This window comes from Astatotilapia calliptera, chromosome 12 (genome assembly GCF_900246225.1).
Source record: "Astatotilapia calliptera chromosome 12, fAstCal1.2, whole genome shotgun sequence".
In the NCBI taxonomy this organism is placed as follows: domain Eukaryota; kingdom Metazoa; phylum Chordata; class Actinopteri; order Cichliformes; family Cichlidae; genus Astatotilapia; species Astatotilapia calliptera.
In genome coordinates, this window is record NC_039313.1 from 5,129,348 (window position 1) to 5,155,621 (window position 26,274).

At 42.7% G+C, this 26,274-nt stretch overlaps 1 protein-coding gene across 6 annotated transcripts; it reads right to left on the reverse strand.

Moving 5' to 3' along the window:
- Positions 1–939: 939 nt before the first annotated feature.
- Positions 940–25,921, reverse strand: add2 (adducin 2 (beta)). 6 transcript variants are annotated; one of them, XM_026187187.1, is made up of 15 exons: positions 25,543–25,921; positions 16,654–16,843; positions 15,992–16,133; positions 14,399–14,550; positions 12,066–12,146; positions 10,763–10,912; positions 10,507–10,650; positions 10,185–10,283; positions 9,179–9,355; positions 8,643–8,891; positions 6,074–6,190; positions 5,877–5,963; positions 5,645–5,771; positions 4,150–4,233; positions 940–2,230 (listed from the first exon to the last, which is right to left on the reverse strand). In XM_026187187.1, exons 2-15 carry the CDS (start codon positions 16,798–16,800, stop codon positions 1,977–1,979), a joined length of 2,010 nt encoding a protein of 669 aa, XP_026042972.1. In that variant the 5' UTR covers positions 16,801–16,843; positions 25,543–25,921; the 3' UTR covers positions 940–1,976. The 6 variants fall into 6 exon arrangements, with proteins under 6 accessions (XP_026042972.1, XP_026042974.1, XP_026042976.1 ...); XM_026187189.1 differs by lacking the exon at positions 25,543–25,921 and adding an exon at positions 23,239–23,413; XM_026187191.1 differs by lacking the exon at positions 25,543–25,921 and adding an exon at positions 21,185–21,206.
- Positions 25,922–26,274: the final 353 nt, after the last annotated feature.

Sequence of the window (26,274 nt, forward strand, 5' to 3'; positions counted from 1 at the left end):
GAGCGCCCTCTACCAACCTGGAGGATAGTTTTCTTGTTTGGTGGCATAGCCTTTATGATGTTAACCAAAACATCCAAGACCAGCTAGTAATGAATAAAAGCTGTTGTTCATTCTTCTTCTTCTTCTTCTTTTTAAAAAAATGAATAGTATTTAATGACACATGTGAAGTGCAGAGCTGTAGTAACCTCAGAGAGAAAAAACTGAAGAGACAACCCATGAGGGTATAAGTAAGATGGCAACTGTAGTACTGCATGAAGGAGTCAGGAGTGGTACATAAGAATGCCAGAGTGGTGCAGGATGGATACGAAGATAGTGAGAGAGTGGTGATGTGTGCACTAGGAGCAACAGATGGGTTACAGGTGGGGGTGGGATTACAGGGATCGACTCTAAGACCCTTCTTGTTTGCAGTGGTCATTGACAGGTAGGAGGTCAGGCAGGAGCCTCTGTGGACTATGACATGGTTCACATGGTGGTCTATAGTGAGAGTAGGGACCATCTCTCAAGGCTGAAATGGTTTTGGCATGTGCCGAAGATGGATAGCGATAGATATACTGGGCAAAGGATCTTGGAGATAGGGTTATCTAGGAAAAGAGGAAGACCACAAAGAAGATTTGTGGATTTAGTTAAGAAGTACATGCAGAGGACTGGTGTGACAGAAGAAGATGCTAGGGACAGGGTGAGATGGAGCCAGATGATCTGCTGTGGCGACCTCCAAAGGTAGCAGCTGAAAGAAGCAGCAGCAGCATTTAAACAGATCGTGTGCATTAGCTTTTAAATTAATAGCAGTGGCTGTCTTAGGTATTTGGCTGACTTTGAATTCAGTTCCATCATCCAGCATGTAAATGCTTTTGCAATCATACTTTTGAGGTATCCTTACCTCAAGGTTGTATGGGAAGGAGGAAGAAAATTTAAGCAGAGAAAGAAACAGAGACAAAAAAATTTGATTTTAAGTCAAACTCAACCTTTAATGACTGATACATGGTAACCTTGCAACACTCACTTATACATTCTAATATAAAATAAATTAAGACCATGAGCAAACATCACACGTCAGCGTCAGCTACTAGTTCAAACAGAAAGTCGTTACTGTTCAGAGGTATTCTGCACATTTAAAAAGAAAACGACAAAAAGTGGAATGTTTAGTACCTTCTGTTTACTGGCTTACAGACTGCACCGACAAGCAACAAATTGTTTATGCGTCATCCCTTTGGCTTCGATCAAAGCGTTCACAGCAGCTCGTCGCGAGACCTCGCGTGCTCGCCCAGCTTCGTCTTCCCATTCTTGTCCCTGCTGTTTTAACACCAAACCAGCGTTCAGCAGAGCGCGATCAGTAGCTATCAGCATATTTCTACATTGTACTGCACCTGTGCTCACATAGTATACCTGCAACATCTATCTGATACTTAGAACCAAATGATGACTAGAAGATGCCTATGATAATGAACAAACGCAAACGTGCTAGGATGTCAATCTATGTGTCATTGTGCCTATACATGGAGGAGGAGTGCATAACTCATTGGGGCGTTTGTGTCTTGCAAAATTGTGGATTTATTAAAAAAAAAAAAAGTCTGATCACAGTAGTAACCTCAGTTTTAGAAATGAAAATGTGAATGCCTGTACAGTGGAGTGGAGTGATGGAGCAATAGCGCAGCGAGGCTAAAAAATAAGACGTGGGTAATACAGAAACTGCGTGTGACGAGAAGTGCGTCAAAGTATCCCACCTGGGTCAAATATTATGTGAAAATAATCACCAGTGTTTTGTTTTTTAACTTCCTTAAGATGAGTCACCACATATATCATATGTGAGTGGTACAGTAAAGTATGTGTCGTTTGAGTACACCATATCTGTGAACGACATCCTAAATGGCTCTTTAAATACATCTGATGTGGTCGACTCCACCTGCTACTCCGTCATACACTAGGAAATATTTCACTGTAGTATTTCACCGAGGTTCTGCCACACGACTCCGAACGTCTCAGGTCTCTGCCTTCTCTTTCTGCTTCTTGCTCTTTTTGAGGAACGACGGAGGCTTGAACTTCTTTTTCTTCTTGGACGGAGACTTTGAGGGTGAGCCCTCCGGGGTGCCGCCCTGCGGTTTGGCGGGCGGGGCGGCGGGCGTGGAGGTGTCGTTGGTTGAAAGGGCCTTCATCCCTTTCTCTAATTCCTCTGTCGTCTGCTTCTCCTCCTCGCCTCCGTTCTGAATGGCCGGAGAGTCAGTCTTTGTCTCCTCTGCTCCGAGTATCGGTGAAAAACAAACAAACACAAAAGTAAATATATTCAGCAGCCAGATAAAAACCTTAAAGCTGGGTGGAGCTGCAAAGCGACATGCTGCTGCAGATGAACATGCTTGCTTAATGAGAAGTGGGTGCTCTGTGGTTGCTCTGTACTTACTAGCGAGACAAGACCAAAGCACCAGAGGTGAGCGAGTGTAGAGTGACACAGAAAAGGACAGACAGACACAGAAGGAGACAGCACAGCAGACACAACAGGTACACAAACAAATGGATGTCACTACAAAGGGCTGAAATGTGACAAATGTGGATCAAACTAGAAGTGAGTCAGACATTTTGACTTAATTAACAACACAGCTGAGTGCACCGTTATTACTGTTTTAATTACTGTAGCAAAATATACCTGAACCAGTTTGCTAAAGTGAAGTCAAAATGTCTTTTATGACAGAGAACTGTGACACACAGCGACAACAGCCTGTGTTACTCCTACAGACCTACACAGTGATCAATCCACAGAACGCACTGTGAACAATGTTTGTAGTCGACAACACATGACAAAACGTAAAAGAATCACAAACATGCTTCTTTTTGTTACACACAGTAAAACCTTGAAATTAATATATTTCAATTGGAAGAATGTTTCCAAATGAAACACATTACTGTCCCTCAGGGAAGGAGTGGGCACCTCTTGTAGTTTTGTGGGGGTGGTGTGGGGCTGGGCCATCTTGTGCCACTTTGAGTGACCCAAGTTTTGCCAGCAAATGTCCTTCCTGGGCTTTGGGTCTGAACAGGAACCCCTACAGTTGTGGAGACCTTCCTGCATTTGGCCACTTGGGGTTTCAGAGCTCATCTAGGTTCTCATCACCACTCTGTGTTCTGACTTTTAAACTGGTGATTCGTGTGACTTTGATGGGAGTGAAAGTATCTTCACGTCATAAATCACCTCACTGCCTGTTAATGTTGATGTTTTTCTCATCCTTACTAATGCTGCATACATATTAGCTTTAAATGAAAGTGTAACAGACTACTTACTAAAAAAGGGGATTAGGGAAGGTCACACGCACACGTTCACAAATACATGTGTGAGTTTTGTTCTGTTTTTTTGTCACTGAGGTAAGTTTATTAGCTAATTTCTATTTTTCTGTCATACATATATCATTTCACTGGATGACGCTCATATTAAAGATGGCCAAGGGTTAAGATAATGAGGTTGTACTGGTTCTCAGCCAGTTATCCTCTAAACCCTCAGTGTCAGATTTCCTACTCTTGACTCTGTATGATGTAACTAAGAGCTAATATTCCTAATATGGTCATCTCAGGAACACAGCCTCACCCACCTGCTGTTTAATCTTTCTATTTGATTAGTATAAAGATTTTAAAACAGCTAAAATAGTTATTTATACAGAGAATGTACTGAGGAGGTGCACGGCCCATTTACAAGATAAAAAAGTTTATTTTGAACCGTGCAAATGGATACACAAAGCTATCTTAGTAAAGTCTTAATGAAAAATGCTGAGTTGGAACCGAGCAGAGCGCAATGGGTTGACTTTTTGATAAAGTGCCATCTGCTGGTGAACATGCAGGAACTTTATGGAACTTTCTTTTTTGGGATTAGCCCACTGACTGTCACTCTCAATATCATCTTTATAGAAAAATAAAAGACAACAATCAACAGGCAGACTTTGTGTGAATGCAGATCTGACTCAGATCTACCAAATGTGTGCTTAAAGCGCACACAGTTAGTGTCTGCTGCATACGAGGAGAGGAGGAGTAGCACGGCTGTCAGTGAGTATCTGAAGCATGAGAGGATAGAAGCAGCACATCATCAGTCACACATGTAAGATCTGGAGCAAAGCTGTGAGTCAGAGAGTATGTGAGGCGAGCCAGGCAGGCAGGCAGCACTCTGCCGAGCCTCACCTGAGAGAGGAGGGTGGCTGGGAGGAGCGCCCTTTGTGGGGGACGTAGTGGGGGAAGACTCCTTATCATTTGCCACCTCCTCCTCTACTTACACAGCACGCACATAAACAAGAATAACACAAGCAGTGAGGGACAGTGAGGGGACAGCTGTGCAGAAGGTTAGTTTTTTTAAAGGCAAAGAGTAGTGAACACAGTTTAGACCACAGTCACAAGTGAGTTTGCTTAAAGCTGCTGTGTGCAGCATGTCGGGAGTTGCGTCAGGGATCCGGCATAAAAATCAGCCAAATGTGGAGCTGCCTGCTGTGGCGAGCCCATTGTGAATGAGGGAGCAGCCGACAGATGCTTTTAAAAAGCACCTGCAACAATTTATTTGAATTTTTAAATGTTACACACAGCATCTATGAGAAGGTTAGAATAACGTGTGAAAGTGAGCAGTAGCATAATTAGCCATTTTTGTTACACCATGTTCCCAAACATATGCAGACATTTTTTATGGCAATAGCAGTAAATGGTGCTGGGTCAGTTTAGGAAACTAAAATAATAGAAAAATGATCTTTATTAAAAGAATAACATGAAATGTATTTTACTCCTCTGTTTCTGCTAGCTTTGGTTTTTAGCTCATCTAATATTTTGCATAGGAAACATTTTTAATTTTCCTAACCAAATTCCAGCCTCTACTTTTATATGAACAGTGATGTATAATAAATAATAATGATAACAATAATAATAATAATAATAATAATAATAATGTATACTTTATTGATCCCCGTAGGGAAATTCCTCTCTGCATTTAACCCATTCACTCAGTGAAGCAGTGGGCTGCCATTGGGCAGTTGTTCCAAGTATAAATGTGAGTTTAGTTCAAAACCAAGCTAACATGCTAAACAGGTAGCTGATAGGCCGAGAACCAGCCTGTTAAGTTAGTTAACTAGCTCAAGCTAACTCTCTTCAAAAAATGGATCGTCACAAGCTACCGAGCACCCGACCTCACTTACGCTCTGGTGGTGGACCGACAGCAATTCTATGCAGATACGTTGCGACACATGCTAGCCTTCCCCAAATAGTTGTTGCACTACAATGAAGACAATATTTGACGACCACCCCTCTACTCTTAATTTTTCTGTTTTGATACCTCGGTAGATATCAATAAAGATGTGGTTTGATGGACATTAGAATAGTTTTTGGGTTTTTCCAAGGGTAGCTGCATAAGCAGAGACCACCCTCATTAACTTCTGATGGAAACCAAGTCATTTAGAGCAGGTCTGAAATATGACAAAAACACTCAGTTCAGAAAAGATATTTGACTGTTACTTATCGTTAACACTTGTGGTTAACATGGAATAAGATATTCAGCTATCACTTATAGTATGTCTGCATACTTTTGGCTCTCTGGTCTGTCACGATATTTAACTGTAATATTACTTAAGTATACACTTATTTGACAATCAGTGTTAGCTTATTAGACATGCTGTGTGTTAGAAGCTAAGCAGAGTACCATTGGTTCCTCCATCCTGCTTCCTCTGCACCTCCTTGCGGTACTCCTCCAGCTCCTGGTCCGTCAGCTCATTAAAGGGGTTTGGAGGTTCTGGCTCTGGTGGGACTTTAGGTGGACTGACAGGGGACTAATAGAGAAGCAGAAGCACAAAATTACAGCTTTTACCTCAGAAGATTAACCTGTAAGAAATAAAAGTGAGTTGTAATGGAGAGAGAGAGAGACTGCAAACTACCGGAGGACTATCTTCTGTTATAACACTGGCGAGGACTTGCGACTGCGGTCCGGCTGTTTTCATGTCCTGACGATTCTGCTGTCGTATCTGAGGACAGAAAAGCCGTTCTGTAAACTGTTTTTGTTTCACGTGACAGTACACCGAAGGGAATATGGACACTGGGGAAACAGAACAAGCCAAAAGCAAAGAAGCGTTACCTTATTTCGGGTCTCGATCACCTCTTGGGGATTGGTGAACAGAGGCACAAACTGGTTTGGGTTCTCTATCTTGATGGCTGTGCTGCCAGCTTGTGTCACCTCTTCTGTCTTCAACCACTAAGGCGAAGAAAACCAACAACACAACATCATCTAATTCAGTATTCACCTGTTGTTCACATCTTGTTATTATTGTGGGGGGTTTTTTTTCGTTTTTTTTTCTTTTTTCTGAGGCATTTTAAACCATTTTTGAAATTCTTGAAATATTTATACCCAATCTGTGACACAGTGTGTATTTTGCCACCAGAGGGCAGACTCTGCACTGTCACCGTCATAAATGAGTTGGTGGGTTTCCCCCTGCAATGCAGAGAGCAAGGATGGCGGGAGGTGCACAGATGCACAGCCAAGCTCCTCCCTCTGATGTAAGACAGCCGCTCTCCTATTGTTTTTATCTTTAAGGGACTCGTCATTTGCAGCTCTGCTTAATCCTTCCCTTGAGGTATCTGGAAACACAAACAGCGGCTCCACTGTCTACATCCGCCTCCATATGAATCACAGGAAAATGCTCAGCTTGCCTAGTGTAATGCAAATAAGATGTATAGCAGAAAAGATGGGGAGTTGCATTATTCTGTTCCTGTGTCCACCTCTGCTTTGAACCATCTCACATGCTCTGCCCTCTAACAGGCTTTACTGTTGCTTAAAGGGAATCACTGAGCATTACAGCAGGGTAAGGCTGCTAGCCTCTGATTGGATAAGTAAATAGATCTGTGTCACTGTGCTGAGGTGAAGCCTCGAAGGGATGCCCAAGACTTACTGTGGGGCAAAAAAGTATTTAGTCAGCCACCGATTGTGCCCCCACCTAAAATGATGACAGAGGTCAGTAATTTGCACCAGAGGTACACTTCAACTGTGAGAGACAGAATGTGAAAAAAAAAATCCATGAATCCACATGGTAGGATTTGTAAAGAATTTATTCGTAAATCAGGGTGGAAAATAAGTATTTGGTCACCTCAAACAAGGAAAATCTCTGGCTCTCACAGACCTGTAACATCTTCTGTAAGAAGCTTTTCTGTCCCCCACTCGTTACCTGTTTGAACTCATCATCTGTATAAAAGACACCTGTCCACAGCCTCAAACAGTCAGACTCCAAACTCCGCCATGGCCAAGACCAAAGAGCTTTCGAAGGACACCAGGAAAAGTATTGTAGACCTGCACCAGACTGGGAAGAGTGAATCTACAATAGGCAAGAAGCTTGGTGTGAAAAAATCAACTGTGGGAGCAATCATCAGAAAATGGAAGACATACAAGACCACTGATAATCTCCCTCGATCTGGGGCTCCACGCAAGATCTCATCCCGTGGGGTCAAAATGATCATGAGAACGGTGAGCAAAGATCCCAGAACCACACGGGGGGACCTGGTGAATGACCTGCAGAGAGCTGGGACCAAAGTAACAAAGGTCACCATCAGTAACACACTACAACGGCAGGGAATCAAATCCCGCAGTGCCAGACGTGTTCCGCTGCTGAAGCCAGTGCATGTCCAGGCCCGTCTGAAGTTTGCCAGAGAGCACATGGATGATACAGCAGAGGATTGGGAGAATGTCATGTGGTCAGATGAAACCAAAGTAGAACTTTTTGGTATAAACTCAACTCGTCGTGTTTGGAGGAAGAAGAATACTGAGTTGCATCCCAAGAACACCATACCTACTGTGAAGCATGGGGGTGGAAACATCATGCTATGGGGCTGTTTTCTGCCAAGGGGACAGGACGACTGATCCGTGTTAAGGACAGAATGAATGGGGCCATGTATCGTGAGATTTTGAGCCAAAACCTCCTTCCATCAGTGAGAACTTTGAAGATGAAACGAGGCTGGGTCTTCCAACATGACAATGATCCAAAACACACCGCCCGGGCAACAAAGGAGTGGCTCCGTAAGAAGCATTTGAAAGTCCTGGAGTGGCCTAGCCAGTCTCCAGACCTCAACCCCATAGAAAATCTGTGGCGGGAGTTGAAAGTGCGTGTTGCTCGGCGACAGCCCCAAAACATCACTGCTCTCGAGAAGATCTGCATGGAGGAATGGGCCAAAATACCAGCTACTGTGTGTGCAAACCTGGTAAAGACCTATAGTAAACGTTTGACCTCTGTTATTGCCAACAAAGGTTATGTTACAAAGTATTGAGTTGTATTTTTGTTATTGACCAAATACTTATTTTCCACCCTGATTTACGAATAAATTCTTTACAAATCCTACCATGTGGATTCATGGATTTTTTTTTCACATTCTGTCTCTCACAGTTGAAGTGTACCTCTGGTGCAAATTACTGACCTCTGTCATCATTTTAGGTGGGGGAACTTGCACAATCGGTGGCTGACTAAATACTTTTTTGCCCCACTGTATATCCAGTAAATATTATTTCTCATCTCTCTACATCCAGGGCTCCGAAATCAGTTTCTATCCTCCACAGTATTTCGATTGCACCGGCTGCAAGTTATAGGACATGTCGTATTGCACAGTTAGTAGGAAAGATGATTGTTTTAAAGACAATCGCAGTAACTTAAAACGAGCCTCACAGTGGTGCGCTGGTGTCCCGGGCTGGCTTGCTCCTGGCTGACTTTCTGGTACGTGTTGGGGGTGTTGAGCCATCGGGTCCTCTCCTGCTGCTGGCGCTGGGCAAAAGGATGCTGCCTCAGCGCTGGGTGGACGCCATCGTCATCAAACTGGTGGAAGGCCGTGACGGTCGCCGGTACCTCCACCTCCCTCCGTGTTCGCGTTCGCTCTAGAAGTACAGGGAAGCGGTAGGCATAGCCAGTGCGGTAGCCCTGAAAAAATAACATGAGGAAGAAGTTCAAAGGTGCAGAAGGGACTGAATAATAGTGGAAATGTCACATTTTAGTCTTCTAACTTTAAGAAACTTGGGCATATCCACGCACGTAGATCGTTCATATATTTTTTTTCTGCTCTGTACAAGTCAGACAGTCTAATATACAGTAAAACCCACAAAACATGCGTGCAGAATTTTACATGTACAGCTAATTCTGATGTTCAATAAAAAATATCAGTGAGCTGATTGTGAAACACGTGTTTGTTCAGGGTGATTCTTGTTTACCAGGTTATCCAGAGTTCTCATGAGGGCTTCAAACTCATGCTCCCCAACGCGGCTCTTATGCAGAGGTCCGAAGGTGGAGCCAGCCCAGCCGACCGTGCCGGCTGGAGTGGGTTTGTGGATGGTACGATCCAGCATAATCAGGTTCTGTTCTCCGCCAGCACAACACAACGCCGACACCTGACAATAAAAAGTCGAAGACAAAAGTGCAATTTCTATGTTTCTAGCATAGGTCTGCTCTGCACACATGCACACACATCCCAGCAACTTCAGTGGTTGAAAAGGAAGCAAATTCAAAGTTCCAGGAACTGCAGTTCCTGCAGCGGCCACTTGAGGCTAAAAGCATCTCAATAACTCCCAAACTGCACGGCTGCTTTGATTGACTGTCTTAAAAAGCTTTTTTTCACCCAGGAAAATAAACTGTGGTATTTGTGCCACTGCTGAAATGCTGCAGGGACTTAAACCATGCATTATGCTCTGTAGCTGTGCTGGTGATCGAAGCATGCACTTCAGGAGTCCCTGTTGGCTCTTTGACGGCTGGGTGCTATGACAACTGCCTGCACAGCCAACAGAAATAGACATCCAGTAGGCAATGGAGGCAAAAGCAGAGGCAAAATCAGGACCATAGGTAGCGCTTGTTGTAGGTAAATGTAAGTTAAGTTTGTTTTGTGTTCCTCACAATAACTCCACAGATATATTAAGGGTGGCTACACCCTGAATTTTATATATGATCTATGATTTAGATTTAATCAAGCTCAGCAGTGTTTTACAAAAACCCTGACTGAACACCTTACAGTCACATATCTGCTTCCCTTCAGGCTTCACTGCTGCTCCTGTAGGATTACTGCAGAATTGCTTTGGCACATGCTAACATACCTGTAGTGTTTTATACTGCAGTGCAGAGCTACTGGCTGAAATACGTGATACTTCATTTTCCCGCTCACATAGCCACACTCCATCTCCAGTGCGTCAGCTGTTTGTCAGTACTGTGTGCTTGTGTGTGTGTTACCTGGATCTGGCAGGCAGCCTGGATGTGGTAGATGGTGTAGAAGGCCTCCTCCACAGACTCCCCCAGAGCCACTATGCCATGATTCCTCAGCACCAGAACCTGAAAGGTATCATAAAATAGAAATATTACCACAAGAATGAAATCATCTCAGCTGGGAGACAGGCTGCAGCTCCAGTAATTAATCCAGCGCACGACCACATCACCCTACGTCTTCTCTCCACTCACTCTGAAACCCATGTGGGAGGCACAAGGGCAGCAGCTGCTGAACTGAGCAAAGATATGTGGGTCTTACTGTCAGTGTTGACTCTTTTAGTCTGCTCACCTTACAGGTAGGTCCTAAGCTCTTCTGTAACTCCACTCGGTCCTCCTCCTCCTCCATAACTCCATTGTAGTCATAGTAGGCTACGTCCCCAACCAGCAGTGCCTCATGGGACAGTGGCAAAAGGCCAGACTTCATAGCTGAAACCTAGAGATAGACTCAAGTCACAATGTGCTAAAAAAAACTTCTTATTTTAGGGAATAAACAGAGTAAAATTCAGTTGTTTTGTGTCTGCATGTGTCCTCTAAAGCTGCCTCACTGCTGCTGTAGCCGGTGTGTGGAGATGAAACAGACAGCGAACATCTGGCCTGGCCGAGTAGATGGCAGAGTGCAGGCTGAACTTTTCAGTGTCCACTCCCAGGTTGGTGCTCCCCTTCTCCACCACTTCGCCCAGGATATTCACCTTTACCTGTAAAAGTGCACAGCGCCATCACAGGGTCACATTTAGCAGTAAGGCTTCCTGTTAAGATATTTCTATAACGTGGAATTCATATAGAGCAAAAATATAACACAAGTTGCATATGTAACAAATGTAGCTGTAGGGGAATGAATGATGTGCACTTTTTACTTTTATACCTTTGCTCATGAGTGATGGTTCTGTTCTTCAGTTAGTGTGTGTTGGTAGCAACTTCAATAAGTCAGAACTTAAATCAAGGCTGCGGTGATAACAATGATTAGTGGAGGAGGAGGAGGAAGAGTTATTTTCTTGTGCCTGTAGCAGCAAATGAGTCATGACTGAGCCACAGCTTCGTCTGCAGGCTCAGGCTGCTGAGGCAGAGGGCTCTCCACAGTTAGCCAACAGCCTTTTTTTTCACAAGGCACAACTTTTCGTGGCCAGACCCTAAAACTCACTTTCCCCTTCAAGCAAGTGATGCATAAATCGTTTTAACTTGTACTTATACTGTACTTATTTATATATCTGTTTATAATCTAATAATTGTATTTTAAAAATGTGAGATTTGGTCAGATGTCAGATCAAAAATGCTGACCGAATGGTTTAAGTGGCAGATGAGAACAACAGGAAAGAGCAGATAAAACAAAACAGGAAGTTGTTGTTTGTTCAGTTTCATTGAAAGCACTGGCTTCACATACAATGTAATTGTGCCTGTTTGTTTAACATGAAGACTCTTATATTAGTTCTGAGGGTAAAAATGATAATGAAGTTAAATGAGAGATTGCAGTGCTCTTATTTTACTCAGTTAGATTTCTGACTGTCGTAAAGGGCAGCCAACATGACATTTGTAGCACAACATCTTACATCTCCTAGATTTCTGGGATGCCCATATTATTATCACCATATTGTTCTATGGCATGTAAACATTGAGACATGAGATTTACTGGAAATCGACAGGCATTTTGACTTTGATGTATGCTTTTTCATTAATAATATTTCAGTCATTAATCTCAGTGTAATTTTAAAGAATAAATGATCAAGGAAATCAGTTGGACATCCACTGTAGCACTCATTAATTATATAACAAATGAAGTACAATCAAAAGTAGCATTGTATCAGTAACAATGGAGCCAGAAGAACCCAGTCACATGTGTTGCTGCTGACTCACCAAACTGGATCCAGTCACCTCACTATAGGCCAGTCCATCTGGAAGCACAAGGAAGTGTTCCTGTTCTTTACTCACACGCAGCTGTCAGTGAGAGAGAGCGGGAAAAAAAACTTACACTACTGTCTTTTATACACAGACTGCATATAAAAGATGGCCATAACCTGCTTTCTTTCTAATGGCCACCAGGGGGTGACACCTGGTTGCAAAAACACTTTGGGCTTTAAAGGGAACCCCGGCTATTAAGACATGTTTGCACTAAAATATGTACAATAACATATGTGGTATTAAAATACGCCAAATGTTTTCCTTTTAAGCACATTTTATATAAAACCGATTTACCAGTAGGCTGCCATAGTTATTTACTTCTCAATGCACTCTGGGTAGTGACGTGACACGGTTGCACCGCATCGAGTTCACAGTTAGCAGCGCACTGGAAATGGTTTCTGTTCAACCTTTCCAGGTTGAACCAGAGCAATCCGAGAGAGAGAATGAGAATAGTTAACCAGCACTTAGTTTAGATGAAGATGAAAACAATCCATCGCACGAGGACGCGAGAGTGAGGGAAAACTACTGGTGTCTATGCGGCTACTGCTTGCCAATGTCGTGCCAAATTATGTATCCCCAACAGAATTTGTTTCCCCTGCTTTGGGACCTTGGTACAACAACGGATGGGATTATTTAAATAAACCAATGACATTTTGACTGATCATTATTTGTATCCTTCTGTAACTGTACAGAACTGTACTGAGCTAAAACCTCCAAAATTTCAGGAGCAATAAGTCTTTGGACAGGGGGAACAAACTGTGGTAGAATCAGCCTGATATTATTTGTATCCCACTGTAACTTTACTGTATAAAGAGCTAACATCTCCAAAATGTCAGGAGTAGTTAGTAATTATAAGAAGTGTTTATGAACTAAAAATCACGAACGTGGGATACTGTTAGTCCATGATTTTGAAAGCCCAGTGTATGCTCCCAACGCAGGGGAAACAAATTCTGTCGGGGATACCTAGTTTGGCACGACGGCTTCAAAGGTTTGGTGCACTGGTGTTGCATGGAGAATCTGTAAAAATAATGATATCGTAATTTCACTTTATAATGAAAATTTGAATTCTATTAATGTTTTCATCATGCGGTTATGCGATACCATGGATAGCTGCTGCCATAAAACTGAGCTCTTTACAACAAACGCTCTCAGTCGCCGCTGCCATTGGCAAGCAGTAGCCGCATAGACACCAGTAGTTTTCCCTCACTCTCGCGTCCTCGTGTGACGGATTGTTTTCATCTTCATCTAAACTAAGTGCTGGTTGACTATTTTCATTCTTTCTCTCGGTTTGCTCTGGTTCAAACTGGAAAGGTTGAACAGAAGCCATTTCCAGTGCGCTGCTAACTGTGAACTTGATGCGGTGCAACTGTGTGACATCACTACCCAGAGTGCATTGAGAAGTAAATAACAATGGCGGCCTACTGGTAAATCGGTTTTATATAAAATGTGCTTAAAAGGAAAACATTTGGCGTATTTTAATACCACATATATGTTATTGAAAGCACAGTACATATTTTAGCGCAAACATGTGTTAATAGCCGGGGTTCCCTTTAAAGAAAATAGCCCTCAGCTCCTTTGTTCTCTGACCTCAGTAAAAACTTTACTTCTGAGGTTGTGGTTTGAACCGTTAGCTTCTTTTAGAATACAACTTTATTGTAATGATTTTAATTAACTTTATTTTGTCTCCAGTACAATAAGGTGACTTAAGGGTAAGCTTTACGATTTGTCCCTCAGATTCTCACCCCGGTCCACCAATCTTTCATCAGGTCCACTAAGATGACGATAACAAAAGTACTCAGGTGTAGGTTTCATTAACAAGATTCATTAAGAAGTAGGTGGCCATCTTTTGAATACAGTCTATGATTTTATTGACACATCAAAAATCAAGAAAATGCAGCACAGAAAGATAGATTTATATCATCTCACTCACACATATAGCAGGTAAATTCCAGTTCCCTTGATCCTCTTTCTACTCCGTGTGTTTATCCTGCAAGTTCATATGGCCCATCTCCTTCATTTTACTTGCACTTAATCACACAGATAATATCCTCTACAGATAATTGCTTTTCCTTTATTCATATCTGAAACTAAGTCATACCATGGATTAATACTGCTGTCAAATCACTCAGCGACTTATGAGAAGCACATCTACAACCTAATCTCTTAATCAGCCTGTTCAACTTACCGGAAGGCAGTGTATAAGTATGTTTCACATGCTTCCATTAATGCTTCTTAAAAGAAATAAGGCTAAAGTGAGGAATGTAATGTGAGAAGGCAGCAGAACTGACTGTGAGACAGGTGCGGCCGATCTGGGCCCAGCCAAAGAGGTCGAACAGGCGATGTGTGCTGGCCAGCTTGCAGCGCATCAACCTCTCCCCCTTCACCATGCTGCCAGGCTCCCAGCCATGCAGGTCATTGATGGGTGTCACCATCATCATGTCTGTGCGAGTGGGAGGAAGAGAGAAAGCAGACAGAGACAGAAAAGAGGAAGTAAAGCTCATGGTCTGCACACAAAAGACTAAGCGTTTCAATAAAACATCATCACCACATAGGTAGATAACATCTCATTTAGCTCTTTTCCTTAAAGTCAACTTATCGTGGATGCTCATATTAAACCAACCTGGGAGAAATACGCTCGTTCTTTCTAGTTCCTGTCAGTACTCGCACTGCAGCATTTTGGATCAACTAAACACTTTCCAGGGAGCTTGTAGGACAAACTGATAGTAATGAATTACAAAAGACAAGCCTAGAACAATAAATAGCACACTTAACTATTCAATAGCATACTTAGCTTATAGTGCTAGCACTTGCTACTAGCAAATAAAAGTAGCTCAATGGAAAAGAACAATAGTCTAAATCAGTCGTCCCCAACCCCTGGGCCTCGGACCGGTACCGGTCCGTGAGTCATTTGGTACCAGGCCGTGAGAGTTGAGGCTCAGGTGTGAAATGAATGGTTTTCAGGGTTTTTATCAGTTTTCAGCGTTACTTTGTTATCGTTTTTATCGTTAACTCGGTTTTCCTGGGTCTTTTCACGTGTGTTATGAATAAATCTTCTTTTTTTCGGTACCGGTACTAGTTTTATTTTGTTGTATTTATCCGCGACACCTTAAAGGCCGGTCCGTGAAAATATTGTCAGGCATAAACCGGTCCGTGGCGCCAAAAAGGTTGGGGACCGTTGGTCTAAATGTAACAGTAACCTTACACCTTTGACTCTGGAAAAGTTCTTCATGAAGTATGACTAGTAAAAAGAAACTCCTGCAGTCTCATTAAAATGTTAGCAGCAAACAGATCATGGATCTGCCTTCTTTTACCAGCAAATTTACAATTCACGGGCAAAATCAGTACTGTAACTCTCAAGATCCTCCTGAGAAAGGCAACCGCCATCAAGAACGTAGCCGCCATATAGGATGTTCATCAGTGACCTGACCTGCTTCCCACAAGACGTTCTATTTCCACCTCGTTCCCAGATCAGTGAACATGATGTGAAAGAAATGTGATTCAGCAGACCAGGCCACCTTCTTCCACTGTTCTCTTCTAATGTTCACCTTCCCACATCAGATGCTTTTAAGCCTGGACATGGGAAGGTATGAGCAGGGATTACTCTGTTGACACCTTTCTATCATAGCTACCATTAAGGTTTTCACTCTCCACATGCATCACTGAACCTTGGCCACTGCAGGAGTCTTTCCTTGCCCTTCCTTGGACTCCTTTTGGTAGGTACTATTCACTGTATACGCTACAAGAACAGCCTAACCACTCAGGTCTTACTGTAACGAGACAATCCATATCAGACACTTCACACGGAAAAGTTTTAATGTTGTCTGTTTATGTACATAAAGCTAGGATGAATAAATATTTACTAAAAGATGTGGAACACATACTTGAGGGGGAGACGGGCAGGGAAGCCGGAGAGCCATGTGAGGCCATGAAATCAGCCAGCTGCCTCAGTGCCCATAGATTGGATGAGCTGCCACCCTTCTTCATCTGTTCCTGGATCAGCACATCCAGCTCCTCTCTAAATGACTGCAGAAACACAGATAATAAATGACTATATTATCAAAGACATACACAGATCATGCCTTAAAAATCTTTTCAGCTTCATAAAAATGTTTATTTGAACTTCCTTTTGTACAGAGTTTGAACATTTGAATACTGGATTGACTCCTTTTCCCCCACAAGCTAAAACTCACTGCAAGTGTTTGAAAAAGCGTCTAACTGCAACAATTTCACAGGAGCTTTAAGCACAATCACAACTTTATAAACACTTGTCCGTTACATGGGTGAGGGTGAGTGAAAATATTTAATGAGTCACCCTCATTGCATCCGTCCTTGTAATTCATAGTCACTCTCACTCCATATGCAGAAGCACACACAATCACTCAGCATGGAGGTCCAGCACTGGCTGTAACCCGAGCTGTCACATGGCATTTGAGACCAGATTTATTCATCTATGAGGAGATAATCACATCCAGAGAGGAGAGAGAGGGCAAGAGAGGCTGAGGGGAAAGAAAAAGAATAAATCAGACGTGAGCAGACGTCTTACTGGACTCTGAAGGAGGCTGGAGATGCGTTTCTTATGCTGTGGCCCGATGCTGGGGGTGGAGTGCTGGGGAGACTGGAGGCCCTCGGAGACTCCATCACTGGGACTGCGCTGCACCGGGGTGCCCTTTGGGGTGGGAGACTTGCTCATCTTTTACTATTTTGCAGTGGGCGTCTTACAACCAGGGGTGGATCTGCAAAGAAAAAAATGCAGTTAATTACAAAAACTGTAAATTGTAAATCGCAGTGGCCTTTTCAAGTGCTTACAAACCGTCAGGTAACACTGATCATTGAGATGTAAATGTTTCTGCTGATTTACAAACTGTGAATGTCACCAGCTCTAGTGCACCACATGTGGTCTGCAAAATAATCTGATGTAAATGATAGTCCTATTAAATTTTACTCGTATCGCATCAAATCACAACAACAGTCACATCAAGCTGCTTCATATTCTAAGGTAAAGACCCTAACAATTAAACGACCGCCTATGAGCGAGCACTTTGCACCAGTGGGAAGGAACCTCCAGCAGAAGCAGGCTGAGGGAGGGGCAGCTGCTGTGACCAGTTGGGTGTGACGACAGGATGACTGTATAGTAATGCTTCACATCTGTATACTGTGTACGGATGTGAAGCATTTATGGGGAATAAAAAACTAGCATATCTTGAAGCCACAAACTGTGTTGTTGTTGTGATACATCAGTTAATTTGAGAAATCTCTGTATGTCTGTTCCCTCACCTACCAACTCTTCGCACCTGCTTATCCAGTTGTATTGCTGTGAACATACAGTGGGGCAAAAAAGTATTTAGTCAGCCACCGATTGTGCAAGTTCCCCCACTTAAAATGATGACAGAGGTCAGTAATTTGCACCAGAGGTACACTTCAACTGTGAGAGACAGAATGTGAAAAAAAAAATCCATGAATTCACATGGTAGGATTTGTAAAGAATTTATTCGTAAATTAGGGTGGAAAATAAGTATTTGGTCACCTCGAACAAGGAAAATCTCTGGCTCTCACAGACCTGTAACGTCTTCTGTAAGAAGCTTTTCTGTCCCCCACTCGTTACCTGTATGAATGGCACCTGTTTGAACCCATCATCTGTATAAAAGACACCTGTCCACAGCCTCAAACAGTCAGACTCCAAACGCCGCCATGGCCAAGACCAAAGAGCTTTCGAAGGACACCAGGAAAAGTATTGTAGACCTGCACCAGACTGGGAAGAGTGAATCTACAATAGGCAAACAGCTTGGTGTGAAAAAATCAACTGTGGGAGCAATCATCAGAAAATGGAAGACATACAAGACCACTGATAATTTCCCTCCATCTGGGGCTCCAAGCAAAATCTCATCCCGTGGGGTCAAAATGATCATGAGAACGGTGAGCAAAGATCCCAGAACCACACGGGGGGACCTGGTGAATGACCTGCAGAGAGCTGGGACCAAAGTAACAAAGGTCACCATCAGTAACACACTACAACGGCAGGGAATCAAATCCCGCAGTGCCAGACGTGTTCCGCTGCTGAAGCCAGTGCATGTCCAGGCCCGTCTGAAGTTTGCCAGAGAGCACATGGATGACACAGCAGAGGATTGGGAGAATGTCATGTGGTCAGATGAAACCAAAGTAGAACTTTTTGGTATAAACTCAACTCGTCGTGTTTGGAGGAAGAAGAATACTGAGTTGCATCCCAAGAACACCATACCTACTGTGAAGCATGGGGGTGGAAACATCATGCTATGGGGCTGTTTTTCTGCCAAGGGGACAGGACGACTGATCCGTGTTAAGGACAGAATGAATGGGGCCATGTATCGTGAGATTTTGAGCCAAAACCTCCTTCCATCAGTGAGAACTTTGAAGATGAAACGAGGCTGGGTCTTCCAACATGACAATGATCCAAAACACACCGCACGGGCAACAAAGGAGTGGCTCCGTAAGAAGCATTTGAAAGTCCTGGAGTGGCCTAGCCAGTCTCCAGACCTCAACCCCATAGAAAATCTGTGGCGGAAGTTGAAAGTCCGTGTTGCTCAGCGACAGCCCCAAAACATCACTGCTCTCGAGAAGATCTGCATGGAGGAATGGGCCAAAATACCAGCTACTGTGTGTGCAAACCTGGTAAAGACCTATAGTAAACGTTTGACCTCTGTTATTGCCAACAAAGGTTATGTTACAAAGTATTGAGTTGTATTTTTGTTATTGACCAAATACTTATTTTCCACCCTGATTTACGAATAAATTCTTTACAAATCCTACCATGTGGATTCATGGATTTTTTTTTTTCACATTCTGTCTCTCACAGTTGAAGTGTACCTCTGGTGCAAATTACTGACCTCTGTCATCATTTTAGGTGGGGGAACTTGCACAATCGGTGGCTGACTAAATACTTTTTTGCCCCACTGTATTACCCAGGTCTGTGGCAATACAGAAGGTAGACTCTCAGTTACCAGCAGAGAGCATCTGTTGTCAGAGGGGGGCAGTGTCTTGCTCCAATAGCAGAGAAATGCAAAGTTATAACATACTGGAACATTTAATTGATGCACAGCATCATCAACATGCAGCCAGGATTTGGGATGACTGCATGGCAGCATGTTTGCACTGACTGAAAACGTGTTTTTGTAGACTCTCTAGAGTTTGAAAAGGTTCGGTTGATTAGTTCTCATATTTTGGTAAAAACTGTTTTCCCTGGTCCACTCTGTGTGGAGGAGACAAGCACACACACAGGTTTTACCAGCACAAGTTAGTGTGAAACCATCGCCCTAAATTGTGTCTGTTTTCAACACAATAACTTAGCGATTGTGGTCTCAGTTCATTAACTTCCTGTTTTATTTTGAAATGACTCACCTAAGCTAAGTCTACATGATTCCTTTCCTTTTTTCTCTCCCATTAGCTTATGACACACCCAGGATGTATACATCCTCCCTTTGATCTCTCACTGAATGTTTCAGCATTTTGTCACGCTTTCTGGCATGTTGGGATTTTGGGTTGTTTTTTTGGATTCTCCCTCTTGCCTCCATCTTTGTCAGTTGTTCTCTACCTGTGCTTGACCCAAGCATTGCACATTAAAAACTGACATAGCTGAGTCCACTGTTTGGCTCAGCAGTTACAGATTGTCTGCACATGATGTGTATAGTAGACCTTTGTAAATTGTAGCCACAAAAACAAAACAAAAAAACTGGTTTGCTCTCTTCTCTCACTCCAAAAGCATGCATGACTCTGCTTATTAGCAGAGAGCGACAAATATAGGATTTTTAAGACCAATACCAATATTTAATAATAATAACACTGGTTGATATTTTTATCGATGCTGATACCAATAGACCGTGTGTGGAGAGTATGGGGAAATCTGTGAGTCAGCCATATATCATCAACAGATGTTAGGGCTAAAATCTGTGAAAGGATCGCCTCCCCTGTGAATCTGCTGTAAATAATGACACAAGGTAGCACAACAGTTCATACAAAAAATATTTAAACTTAAAATCAGTGTTTGTTTTCTTTTCCTCTTTTTTTTTTTAAATTAAGTGTAATTAAGTGTGCAGTCTGGGAAAGACCACTGAGCATCCAGACGTTCCATCCAGGCGTGGCCCGGTAGGTATGCTTGCAAAAGTCACATACACGTCCCCAGACATTCAAACTAAGCCCAGATGTATTCAGAGTTTGCGCTCTTAAGCCTATGTAAACCATTTTCAATTTAATTTTTAATGATATGTAGGGAAAAGGAGCATTTGACAACACAATATCCTGAATTTAGTTTAAAAACAATCAGAAGGCACATCATGGACAAGCCTTTCCTTACAGCAGGAGTGCTGCTCTGCTGTGGTGTTTTTTAAAAAATTTTTTAAATGGAAAACACGTTTCCACCTTTCACTTTCTGTTCACACCCAGCAGGAAGAACGGACAGTCCAATCAGGATGTGCAGATGTGATTTAAAAAGTAAAGTAGGAGAATAATAAACAGTTACAATACACTCCAAGAAGTATATGAAAATAAGTTTAATAACCTATTCTTAATATTCTACCCATATCATTCTAAAGCAGCAGCCATAATCCTTTTCAGCTTAAAAAGACACCCCTATCACAGCTTAGCCAAGGAAGTGTAAGTAAATATGCAAATGAGAGGAAAAACTTTTAAAGCTTAAGCACGCAGGAGCTCTGCTCACACTAGCCCAGAGAGACACTGAAGAGATCAAGCAAACGCGATCGAACATTAAAGTACAATTGTGTCTTCATTCAGCACGCTCATTTAAGTACAATTCAATTCAGCTCTAAATACCTCTGTGTTTTTCAGCATCCTGCTTCAGAGCAGATAAATAAACAACGAGCCGGCCTGCGCATTAAGCCTCGACGTCCTTGCACGTTCAAATGGGAGCATTAAGATGAAAAACCTAACCTCGCATTAAGGATGCCGTATTCCTCGGGGCCCTGGACGGTGGAAATGCAGAGCTATAGAAAATGCAGCATTAGCAGTAAGCGCTCACATGCAGAACCACTAAGAGGAAGTTAGCATGCGATATGGCTCGGTAATTGGAGAAAGAGTAAAAGAGTTACCGTAAGGATCTTCAGAAAAGAGCTGGCCACTCCCTCACTCAAACACACTCTGCTGCAGGGAGCAGATAAGGTCGCGCACACACCACACCCTCCCTCCAATGCTACCACTCACTAACTGTCTTCATTACTTACTTACTCGATTAGGTGCATTACTGCAATGCCACTGTTTGTGTAACCTCAGCTGAGATGCACTCTCATCCTCTGAAGGTACGAGAGAAAGTGGCAGCAGACACATGTGCATTACTGCACCTCGCTGCAGTAGACGACTAAACCTTTAATGGAGTTTCTGAATAAACTGTGCACTTATCCCAACATCAGCTGTGCAAAAACATCAGCCAGTCCCTGAAGAATTAAGCCCCTCCCCCAAACACACACACAGACTGTGTTATATTATATGCAAGCTACACTGCTGCTTTAAATCTACATCTATTCACATAGATGGGTTTGTTTTAATGCTTTTGGCGCTCGTGTTTCACCAACAGCAGCAGCTCTCTCTTTTCTCTACCAGAGCATGGTGTGTGTGTTTCTCTGTCTCAGGGGGCAGAGGGGGCCCAGCTGCTGACAGGCACCAGACAGAAAGCTGCTCTCTCCAGGGAGGATCCTAATGACTAAAAGGGAGACATGGACTTCTGGCTGCTGGCCTTCCATCACTGCCTACACCCCCTATCATTAGTCTCCCTGTGATGGCTGAACATGCTGCATCATCACCTCACTTTTGTTTCACAAAAGCTCAAGACGACTTCCTGAGTTCTACAGCTGAATCAGTACTTTCGAACCAAACAGTGAAATCAGACAGGAAACGATCATTTTTAAGTGAATCTCGTTCTGCTTTTTTAAGGATTTTTTTCTTCAATGTTTATCCTTAAAATCAAACCCCGGAAACTAAACACGCATTTCTCTTTTAAAGACACGGACCTTGTAGTGCATGATTTTCCACATTTGAGGGTTAGATTTGCAGCAGACAAAGCTATCATCGAGTGGTTTTAAGTCATTGTGTCTGAGCATTCACATCCAGCAGCGCAGAGGCAGAGAGCACTGACTCAACATTTTGCATTGCTGGATCCATTTTCTTTGGCTTCCCTTCCATTTAGTTCATTTCATACCTTTTCAGCAAATCCAAACCAGCATTCCTTCAATAAATCATAACAGATTCTGGTGGTGAAACTGAATAATTGTGGTCAGTCACTGAGTTTTAATGTCCTCCATCACAATTTGCATTTACAGTGCTGTGAAAAAGTACTTGCCCTGTTGCTGATTTCTTAGGTTTTGCATATTTATCACATTTATATCTTTCAAATCATTAAAGCAATTTTGTAATTACATAAACACAAGCGAATGCAAAATCCACTTTTTAAATGATTTCATTTATTTAGGGATAAAAGCTATCCAAACCTAACTGTCTGTGTGAAAAAGCAATTGCCCCCTAACCCTAATAACTGGTTGTATCATTCTTGGAACTGTTATCAAGCGTTTGTGATAACTAATAATGAGTCTTTCACATCACTGTGGAGGAAGTCTTGCCCACTCTTCTTTGCAGGATTCTTGTAATTCAGCCACATTGGAGGATTTCCAAGCACGAGTGGCTGATTTAAGGTCATACCAACGCATAGCAATCTGATTTGAGTAGGCATAAAACGCCTTATGAATAATTTTAATTTAAAGAAACCATATATGACCATTTAACTTTTGTGCATTTAGCTCTTCATCATCTCTCCCTCTCCACCACTGACTTCTCTTTCACCACCTCATCCTCCACAACTCAAGCCTCATCTCCTAACCTGGAGTCAGGGCTCCAACACATAAAAATATGCATAAACATGTTTATTTTTTCCTAATATTGTTGCAGTTATTCTCAGCCGTGTGGACATGCAACTCTCCTGTCTCTGGACAACTGGCCACTAAGTTTTTAAATCCATCAACGTTAGTGCCACCTCAAAAGACGGTTTCATTAATGCTGGCTAACAGAAGCTAACAGCAGCAAAACAGCAGCACTTACTGACAGAAAAGTTGAGCATGTCCTCAACAAAAAGAAAAGCATGTCCTCAACAACTCACCTCAGTATCACTGCCATCAGACACAGCTGAGCTTCATCGACTCATCGATTTGTACTCCTGTCACAAGGTTTTACAGCCTCCTCTGTAGCAAATAGAGGTGGAGGCATATTGGCAGCTGAGGTAAACAGCGGACTACTACAGATGCACTTCAGATGAATTTGAGGTAACTCAGGGATAAAAGCCTGAGATAAAACAAAATGTTTAATTGACACCTGTCCATATTTTAGTCCTGATTTGCTGCTAAGTGTTAATATTATTGACGTATGTTAAAATATATTGTGCACATAATTTTTGTATACACAAACACACACAAAAAAAATATTGGTAAAAAGACACCAGCTGTACTGGGTAAAAACAAATAAACAGAGTTTAGTTGACTCCAATTTGCTAACATGTAGCAGTGAGATTTTACACTTTAGATTGGACACATTAATATTAAACATTTGACACAAGAGTGTCTTGTAGAAATGCAGTGTGCAGTAAATAAAAGTGCATTTATGCAAGATTGATGTAGAGGTATAATAAGTTTTGCAAATTCTCTGTAGGACAGTTATGTCTCTGCAGCCTCTAATGGGAAATTTGGCTCCAACTTGACAAAACATCAACACAGAAAGCATTTCAGCACATGAGACCAGCAGCTGAAGACACACACAAGAAATGGAGTGAACTACGTTAATTACAGTATTACTGAATCCTGCAGTTATTGAATATTCCTTGTGTGATAATGCACGGATGATAATGCATGAATTAAAAAATTCAGCATATGCTAATTGAGTCTAAGAATAAAAAGTATGGAGCTGGACATGAGCACAATATGCTCTTTAAGTTGTTTCAATTTAAATTCAAACAACAAAATTCCCACTTGCCAGTATCGTATAAAATAAACTCCAGTTTTGGTGATTAACAGTTTTTTTGTTTTTTTCAATTACAACCACCACCAAACTGCTCTTTTAAATACATACTGTCAACAAATTATTGAATTAAACAGGATGAACACAAGTTACAGGCTGAAAAGGTGTCTGAAGTTCATTGCACCTACCCTTTTTACATAGCATATGCTAAGTAGCTATCCCTCTGCATCTGGAGTTCAAGAACAAATAACTACACAAAACACACAAAAAAACCAAACATTTTTAAATAAAAAATAATCATGCTTTTGAACATTTTTCTAACTTACATAGTGAATTACATCATCATAATTCCTCATCACAACTATTTCACATCTATTTCGTTCTATTTGTCCTGACCACTGCTTTATTAAAGAAAAGGAAAAACTATTTATCTTTCCAAATTCAAACAATCTTCACATACAGCTTACAATACAGTTACATTTTAAGGTGCTTTGGTTCATTATAACCACAACAGTGTCTTATTCGATAGATGGATAAATGATAAACAAAATCCCCCCATAAATGCTATGATTTCTCCTGAACAGGGTACAGTGTGCAAACCATTGTTTTTACAGCTATTTCTTTTTTCAGTATCGCTGAAGTCTGACTACTGTGTTACCCCACAGTCACGGCCTGCCATTGTGCTGGGGGAGATTAAAAAAAAGGGGGGGGGGGGGAACCCAGATGTGTCACATGGCGGGGAGGGGGGAGATGCGTACAGGCCAATTGATCCAGAGCAGTGCATGCAGAACACAGGATTGTAAACGAGGATTAACGTACAAAACTGTTTTCCGAGTTTTTCCCTTCTTTAGCATCCTCCTTTCTTCCGCCAGTAAACCGCGTGCGCTCTGCATGGCTGCCTAGCAACATTCGCAAGCACTGCAGCATCAGCACCAGCAGCGCGGAGGTTCCGGTAATGGCCTCCTGCAAAAAGGCAGAGACCAGCGACGGTAGCACAACACTACACCACCCCCCTCAGTGAGCCAAACGAGCAAAGGCACATTTAAACCCAACTACAGTCCAAATAAAGGCCGCGCACAGCTAGCGAGCGAAATACAGCGCAGGGAAAGCAACGACAAGCAGACGCGGTGTGGCTAAAGTAGCAGAGAGGCGCTGCCATTACAGGCTCTGTTAACAGACAGCCTCACACCCACCGAGCCTGGCTGCGGAGATCATTTACAGGAGGGGAGAATGTGCGTGAAAGCTGCATGCGGCGTGGGCCTCTTAATTTCATTGTGCAAAAACAGAGTTGGACGCGCAACACCAGCAGCTTAAACATGAAGTAGTTCAGGCAGGCATCGTCAGAGAAATGCGCACACAACGCTCATGCACGCGTCAGGGAGGACCCCGCACGACACCCAGCCTTTTCTCCGTGGATAACTACACGTAAATATCAGCAGTGTAGGCTACTCACCTCAGCGCATCCTCGGGAGCGTGTCTGCTGAGTGGGTGCGGCACACCCACAGCCTGAAGACGTCCTCAGAGTGAAGGAGTTAATTGCAACAAATCTGTGTGCACTGGCTCCTTTGTCAGAGTGTTTCAGGGCCTCAGCTGATACCAAGTCAACCGACCCTGCTGTGTTGTTTTTTTTTCATCGCTCAGTGAGCCAGGACCAGCCCACTGCCACGCCTGTGCACAGTCTAGCACCCCAAACACTCCCAGTCAGTTCGCTACAGTGAGGATCCTGGCAGTGTGCTCGGTTATTGTGCTCGTAAAGCCTTTTGACGCACAGTCCTGGAGGATTTTATTATCGCTGTCTTTTTGTTTAGTCGTTCAGGCCCACTTCAAGTGAAGAAAATATCATACATCAAACAGGCGCCACCTTCTGTTTTTAACACAGCACAGCCCGAGAAGCAGGGATATGCAGATTGTAGGTGTTTGGAAATGAGTTTGTCAGATTGTAATTGAACTAGAAAGACAAGGTGGTGGGAAAAAAGGAGCCGCAGGTCACTTCCACTTTTATTGGACTCTGCTGGAAACCATGTAAAGACTCTGTGTTTTTACCCCACGCAGACACATCCACTCCAGCACAATCAAGCACTGCTACACGAGGTTATGCAGTTGATCCTTTGTGTTTTTTAGGAGGCTCAGCTTGAAAAAGTACTAAAACAGACTCCCGTGACGTCACTACGGGCCAACACAATAT